Source organism: Medicago sativa, chromosome 4, assembly GCF_051527215.1.
Source record: "Medicago sativa cultivar Bolivia chromosome 4, Bolivia_mono, whole genome shotgun sequence".
Taxonomy (NCBI): Eukaryota; Viridiplantae; Streptophyta; class Magnoliopsida; order Fabales; family Fabaceae; genus Medicago; species Medicago sativa.
The window spans coordinates 90,253,411-90,260,769 of NC_140752.1; the positions used below are offsets into that span (position 1 = coordinate 90,253,411).

General features: G+C 34.6%; 2 protein-coding genes across 2 annotated transcripts; both read right to left on the bottom strand.

The window, feature by feature from the left end:
• Positions 1 to 3,849: 3,849 nt before the first annotated feature.
• LOC146933582 (uncharacterized) lies at positions 3,850 to 6,468 on the bottom strand. The gene is made up of 2 exons (XM_085707842.1): positions 5,542 to 6,468; positions 3,850 to 4,974 (listed from the first exon to the last, which is right to left on the bottom strand). Exons 1-2 carry the CDS (start codon positions 6,466 to 6,468, stop codon positions 3,850 to 3,852), a joined length of 2,052 nt encoding a protein of 683 aa, XP_085563968.1.
• Positions 6,469 to 6,528: 60 nt separating this feature from the next.
• Positions 6,529 to 7,359, bottom strand: LOC146933583 (uncharacterized). The gene has a single exon (XM_085707843.1). It carries the CDS (start codon positions 7,357 to 7,359, stop codon positions 6,529 to 6,531), a length of 831 nt encoding a protein of 276 aa, XP_085563969.1.

A 7,359-nucleotide genomic window follows, 5' to 3' on the forward strand; every position in this document is an offset into this window, starting at 1 on the left:
GCTTTTATTAAGGTATCCTAAAAAAATGATTAGCTTTTCTTAAGGTAACCTAAAACAGATGATTAGCTTTTATTACTTAATAAAATAGTAATAAATACTAATTTAAATTTCAGATATAATCTAGGCATGTGTATAGAAACTTGAGGGGAAAAGCGTGTGGGTGCGCAATATTATGAAATAACGGCTAAAATATGCATTTGATCATTGCAAACGTTTCTTCAAAAAAAAAATCATTGCAATCGTACCAACTTTTGGTTTTGGTCTTAAAAAAAAAAAAAACCCTTGTAATATCTATAATCTATACTATATTATAAAGAAAATAGGTTCTTTTGAACTGGTTTTTACTTCTTTAAATATTAAAACCAAATGTAACAAACTTTTTTTTGACCAAGCCAAATGTAACAAATTGTATATGTCCGAATTTTTTTTTTTCTTATCATTTAAAAAGGATAATGGATGAGAGAGAATTTAAATATTAAAAAAATGTAACAAACTAGATCAAGTATATGTCACTATACTTGTTCAAAAAAATTATATGTTACTATAAATATAATCCATAAAAAAAGGAAAAAATATCAATAATACACTGAGATAAAATATTTTCAAAGGAGCAACTAGAGAGTAAAATAGCGACTCTTATCATACGTGAGTCCTCTTAACATATGCGAGGTAAAATATTTTTTCTTGGATCATTGATTATGAAATCGAATTACCAAAACAAATTTTTGTTACTCTTTTAACTCATTCATGTTCTCTCGACCATAGTTTTAAAACTCGGCTCGGTCATCGACTCGGCAAGGGTACTGGGTCACTGGGTTAACGGTCGAACCATTGGGTTGAACCGAATGACTGAATCGGATTAAACCGAATAACTCGGTTAGACGACTCGGTCTTAAGATTAAATTTTAAGAGGTATTTAACCATATTAAATCGGATTGAACCGGTGACTCGGCTACTTTAAAACTAAAAAACTAACATGGAATGTGTATATTAATATTTGTATAACTATATTTTTCTAAAGAGTAGAGTCATATTTTGTTGACAGAAAATAAATTTTGTTTGCATATCAATTAATATTAACATTTTTTTTTTTGAAAGAAAGAATCAATTAATATTAACATAATTCTATCAAAATTAATATTAACATAATATGTAGATTTTCTAAAAATACATATGTTGTGTATATTTTTTTAAGGGAGAGATGATATGTATATTATTATTGTTTAAATAATTTATTTAATGATGTGCTCTTCTTGTCTTGAAAGAAAAAAAAAATACTACGTGTTCATAATGGGAAAAATGAAGATGTAATATACTTACATATACTTTATAATATTACATTTCTTAACACAACCAAATATTTGTTGTAATGGTTAAGTTTATGTGATTCTTTCCTAAAAAAAAAGTTTATGTGATTCAATCAGATGTTCATATGTTCATGGTTCGATTCTTACAACTTTTGAATTTTTCAAATTCAGATTAAATGGTTAAGTTTATGTGATTCTTTCCTAAAAAAAAGGTTTATGTGATTCAATCAGATGTTCATGGTTCGATTCTTACAACTTTTGAATTTTTCAAATTCAGATTAAAAATTTCAAATTCAGATTATTTCTACAAATTAGCTAAGGCACAAATAATTAATTAGTATTAATTAGTAATAAACCAAGTAAAAGAGCTGAAGCATAGAAAACTGGTAATAACTAAAACATTAAACAGGACGTAATGAAGCATTAATACGTGTATAAATGGATTTTAATTAATGATACTACACATAAAATTTTAAAATATTAACTAAACCGGATCGGTTCAGAAAACCGGCCGAGTCATCGGTTTTAACCGGTTTTTAGCGAGTTTCACCGGTTTCCACCGGTTTAATTACACAGCCGATCCGATATTTGGATCGAACCGCTATGCCCACCGGTTCCCGGTCGGACCGGTTCGACCGGGTTTTAAAACTATGCTCTCGACGGTTGTAATCATAAAATTCCAAAAAAATAAAAAAATATTTTATTTTGGAATTATTATGGAATCATTAATATTTGTTTGATTTAGTTTATTTCCCAAAAAATATTTTATTATGATCCATATATTTGGGTCATTGAGATTTGTCTGTTTTTTTTGAAAGTTTGATGATTTTAATTTCTTTTTCATATATGTTGTTGTTCTACAATTTGATGATGAATAACCAAAACATTTGACTATAGGACTAAAAAAATACAAATTCACGTATTGATAAAAAAAAAATCATGCTTTCTTCGATTAAAAAATTAAATGTAAAAAATTTAAAAACTCATAAGATTTAATTTTTTTTTTTAACTGAAAAATGCATGAATTTTAATGTTGTTGTGAAACATAGACCCTAAATATGGCCCGTGTAATGGGACACGATTATTATAATATGGATTGTTTATGAATATGTTAGATGTAGAAATATTATCTGGAAACAACGCTAAAAAAAACATTCTTGCCCATACTTGAATTAAAAACAAATGTGAGTTCAGGACTTCCTTTTGTGCTTAATAGATAACAATTTTTTGGATATTGCATATTATATGCAGGGGCCGGGGTTCGAACCCCGGACACCCCACTTCTCCACATTTATATGTGTGAGCTCTAGCCACTAGGCTACTAGACCAAAAAAAAAACAATTTTATGGTAGATTAAGTTTTGCTATTACCATAAATAAGTCACAAGGACATATCATTCCCAATGTTGGAATATATCTTCCACAACATGTTTTCAGTTATGGTCAATTATATTTTTTGCTAAGTTGGTGCTGACATCACGTATTGTGGGATGTCCTTGCTTAATTACCAAGCTGGACAGCCATGGTCAATTATACGTAGCTTTATCAAGAGGAGTTTCTTAAAATTCAAGAAAAAATCTCATCAAAAAAATACAAGGAGGAGATGGAGACTTTACAAAAAAAAATGTTGTTTTTATAATATTATTTTATCACAATCATAGGTTATTTCCTTTACATAACAAGTCATTTATACATATTTGTTATCATTTTACTATGTATTACTAGAATAAACAATAAATGATCGTTATTTTATTTTTATTTTATATATAGGAAAACCAAAATACGTCGATTTGATAAATAATTTCGTTATATGCTTTGACAATAATTTATAGATAAATCGATATAGAATAATTTTCATTAATATTTAAAAATTGTAATCAAAATTATGCAAACAAACATAATAAAATTTACACACACGTTAGCGTAGTTAAAAGAGTGGACAAACGAGCATGGTAGTGCCCATCTTTCCGCCAGTGTATATAAAGAAAATAGGCTTAAAATACATGAATTGGGTTAACTTTTTCATTACCTATTTTACCATTCATTTAAACTATTTTATTTACTATTTTATCCTTTAATAATATTCTTTAAATATTAAAAAATTAAAGGTCATTGAAATAGTAAATATCCCACTACAATAGCAACAATATTTTTTTTGACAAAACAATAGCAACAATATTATCAATATTATATATGAAAGAGATAGAGATTTTGGGCTGAATTTGTTATAATTCCAATTATACCCTTATATTACAACAAATAAGAGTATATTATTGAAAATAATTAATACATGATGCGGTCCTTCAAAAAAATTAATACATTTTAAAGGACAGATAATTTGAGATATCTATAAGGAATAACAGAGCGGGTATTAATGAAAAATAATGTTTCAAATTTCAAAATCAAATAGTATTTTTTTTTTTTTTTGAAGAAACTAAAATGAAATTTTATAGCCAAACCAGAGAGCGATTCCCAAGCACAAGGTGTGCTTAGGTAACCACTACAGAGTTACAAAGTCTGTACACAAAAGCAGAGAACAAAAATTAGCCAATGCCCAAACAAGCTAAAGGGCTTGACCACCACCTCTGAGTACCAAACACAAACGTGGCATTTTTTGCTTTGAGCCACCCAAGAGATAACAATTTTACCTTATCTAACAAACGGGGAACAGGGGTTACAACATTATTGAACATACGGTTGTTACGTTCATTCCACATAACCCAAGTACATAATAACCAAATAAGCTGCATGAAAGAGCGTTTAGCTTTACCGCCACCTGTCATGTACAAAAACTGCACCAAATGATCAGAAATATTATTACAGTCCACCGCAATGAACCCAATCCACTCGCGCACCTGCTGCCATAATGATGCAAACACTGGGCACGAGAGAAAAAGATGCTCTGCTGTCTCCACATTACCACAACCTGAAACACACAAAACGTCGTCCGATGCAATAATGCCACGCATAGCCAAATTAGCTTTTGTAGGTAAGCGGTCTCGAATGAGTCTCCAAGCAAATAATGTGACCTTCAACGGAACTTGTTTATGCCACACTAATTCCAAAGCCTTGTCCATCTGAGAGTTATCACAAGTAAGTAACAAGTCATAGGCACCTCGCACAGAATACCCATCAGCAATGTCTGGAAGCCAAACCCATTTATCTGCAACATTTGGAACCAACAAAACATCAAATAGTAAAGGCCTACACTCCTCTAATATATCCTCCTCCCACACCCACAACCGGCGTCTCCAACTCCACCCCTCCCCTTGCCGCTCCAGACCCAATGAGAACAAGTTAGCCACCGTAATGGTTTTATTCTCAGCCAAGTCAAACAAACGATGAAACCGTACACTAAACGGAATACCACCCATCCACCTATGCAACCAAAACAAAGTTTCAGCCCCATCACCCACCCTCGGCATAACATTGTGGCCGAACCACCCACCACCAGACTCACCGACACCATCACGAATCCGACCTATGTCACGCCACCAAGAAGAAACACTCTGGTCCCCCACCTCCAACCTCCCACCTACTTCGCCATAACGGGCGACTAGAACATGGTACCACAAACCTTCTCCATCGACTAACATCCTCCAACACCATTTGCCTAGTAAAGCAATATTAAACTCCTTCAATTTCCTAACCCCCAAACCTCCATGCTCCTTTTTATAACACAAGGTATTCCAACCTATCCAAGTAATTTTGCGACAGTCCTCACTCCCACCCCAAAAAAATTTATTCAATAAAGATTCAATAGAAGAGATTATACCTGATGGAGCTTTGAAGAAGGAAAGGGCATAGACAGGTAGAGAAGTCAGAACTGCTTTTAGAAGGATCAAGCGGCCACCGAATGAGAGAAACCTGCTATTCCAACCCGACAGTTTAGATTTAATTCGATTCACAATAGGGTCCCAAAACGATAGTCTCCGCTAATTACCACCAATAGGCAAGCCTAGGTACATAAAAGGAATTTTTCCCACCTTACAACTCAGCACCCATGTCGCCTCATTCAACCAATAGGCAAGCCTAGGTACATAAAAGGAATTTTTCCCACCTTACAACTCAACACCGCTGTCGCCTCATTCAACCACGAGTCAGAAATATTAACACCCACCAACAAGCTTTTGTGATAATTAACCTTCAAACCAGACATGGATCCAAAAATAAAGAGTACCTACTAACAGCGTGTCATCAGCAAATTGGAGATGAGAAACCATCACATTATTTACCGTACCAACCGTATATCCTGTGAACAAATTATTATCAACCAAGGATTTCATCAGAATGTTTAACCCTTCAGCCGCAATTAAGAACAGAAAAGGGGAAAGGGGATCCCCTTGTCGAAGGCCTCTGTGTAAATGAAACTCATCAGTGGGGCATCCGTTAACAAGAACTGAAGTTGTGGCTGTACCCACGCATTCTCTAATCCATTTCCTCCACAGAACCGGAAAAGACATACCCTTCATAACCGCATCTAAATAGCCCCAATCAACGGAGTCATATGCTTTTTCAAAGTCCACTTTAAACATCAAGAGCCCCTTCTTGAATTTTCGAGCCTCGTCAACAACCTCATTAGTTATAAGAATACCATCAAGGATTTGGCGATTTTTAACAAAAGCAGACTGACTCTCAGATACCACACTACTTATCACCATTCTCAATCTATTTGCTAACAGTTTTGCTATAATTTTATACATGCTTCCCACCAAAGAGATTGGACGAAAATCATTAAGTCTCTGAGGGTTGTCCACCTTCGGAATTAGAATAATGAAAGTTGAATTTATACCTTTAGCCAGTTTGCCATTGCGATGAAACTCTGATACAAACCTCATAACATCAACTTTCAAATCTAGCCAGAAGTCCTTAATAAAACCAAAATTGACCCCATCTGGACCCGGGCTTTTAAAACTCTCGCAATCCCAAATAGCTTCCTTAACTTCGTCCACTGTAAAAGGTTTTGTAAGGCTCCCACCCTCCACCACAGACAACGTACGAAACCGAAGATTAGACACACTCAGTCTCACCTCATTTTGCGACATAAAATGATTGGCAAAGTGAGTGTAAATTGTATGCCTAACAGGATGAACCCCTTCAATCCTCACACCATCAACCAAAACAGAACAAATGGCATTGCGTCGACGGCGCACAGACAACATGGAATGAAAATATTTTGTATTCGCATCACCTTCACGGAGCCAAAAATTCCTCGATTGTTGTCAACAAATACTAGAATTTAAACGAGACAAGGAATGAATATTAGCTGAAACTTCATGAAGCTCATCACAGTCATCCGCAGATAAAGCCGCAAATTCCCCTTTACCATCTAAAATCGCCTGCCTGTCTTTCAAATAATTAATTTTCGCAGACAGGTTTTGAGAGTGCGATGCATGCCACGTTTTCAGAGCCGCTTTGATTAGCTTGAATTTTTCTTTAAGCACATAGCCTCCCCAACCTTCGACCTGCAAGGACTTCCATGAATTACTCACAAATTGTTTATATCCAGGTGTATCTGCCCAACACTTCAAAAAACGGGAAGGACGAGGTCCCCAATTATCTTCATCAACCGAAAGAAGCAGAGGGCAATGATCTGATAACCCTCTTAATTGAGCAAACTGTAAACAATTAGGCCACACCAAGAACCAATCCTCAGACAATAAAAATCGATCAATACGACTCATCGACTTTCCATCACCTTTATACCAAGTAAAGTTACGGCCACACAGCGGTAAATCCAACAGAGCATTCTCATCAATAAAATTATTAAAGGACGCATAATCCACCACCCCACCAGCATGTGTTACTGAACGCCTTTCCTCCCTACATCTGACCGCATTAAAATCACCACAAATACACACCTTCTTCCCTCTTAACGCCTGAATACGTGTCAATAACGAATCCCATAACACTTGTCTAGCAGTACCATCACACGGAGCATACACATTAAACAAATAAAACTCCTCATCAGAAACGATAAACCTCCCGTGAATGCTGAGAACATGATCAAAACTACCAGAAGACCACACCTCAACCTTCGTCGGATCCCACAT

Coding starts and splice junctions, on each gene's coding strand:
- LOC146933582 (XM_085707842.1), bottom strand. CDS start 6,468: ATGTTGTCTGTGCGCCGTCGACGCAATGCCATTTGTTCTGTTTTGGTT. Junction 4,975..5,541: donor CAGGATATACGGTTGGTACG/GTAAATAATGTG, acceptor TGTTATAAAAAG/GAGCATGGAGGTTTGGGGGT.
- LOC146933583 (XM_085707843.1), bottom strand. CDS start 7,359: ATGTGGGATCCGACGAAGGTTGAGGTGTGGTCTTCTGGTAGTTTTGAT.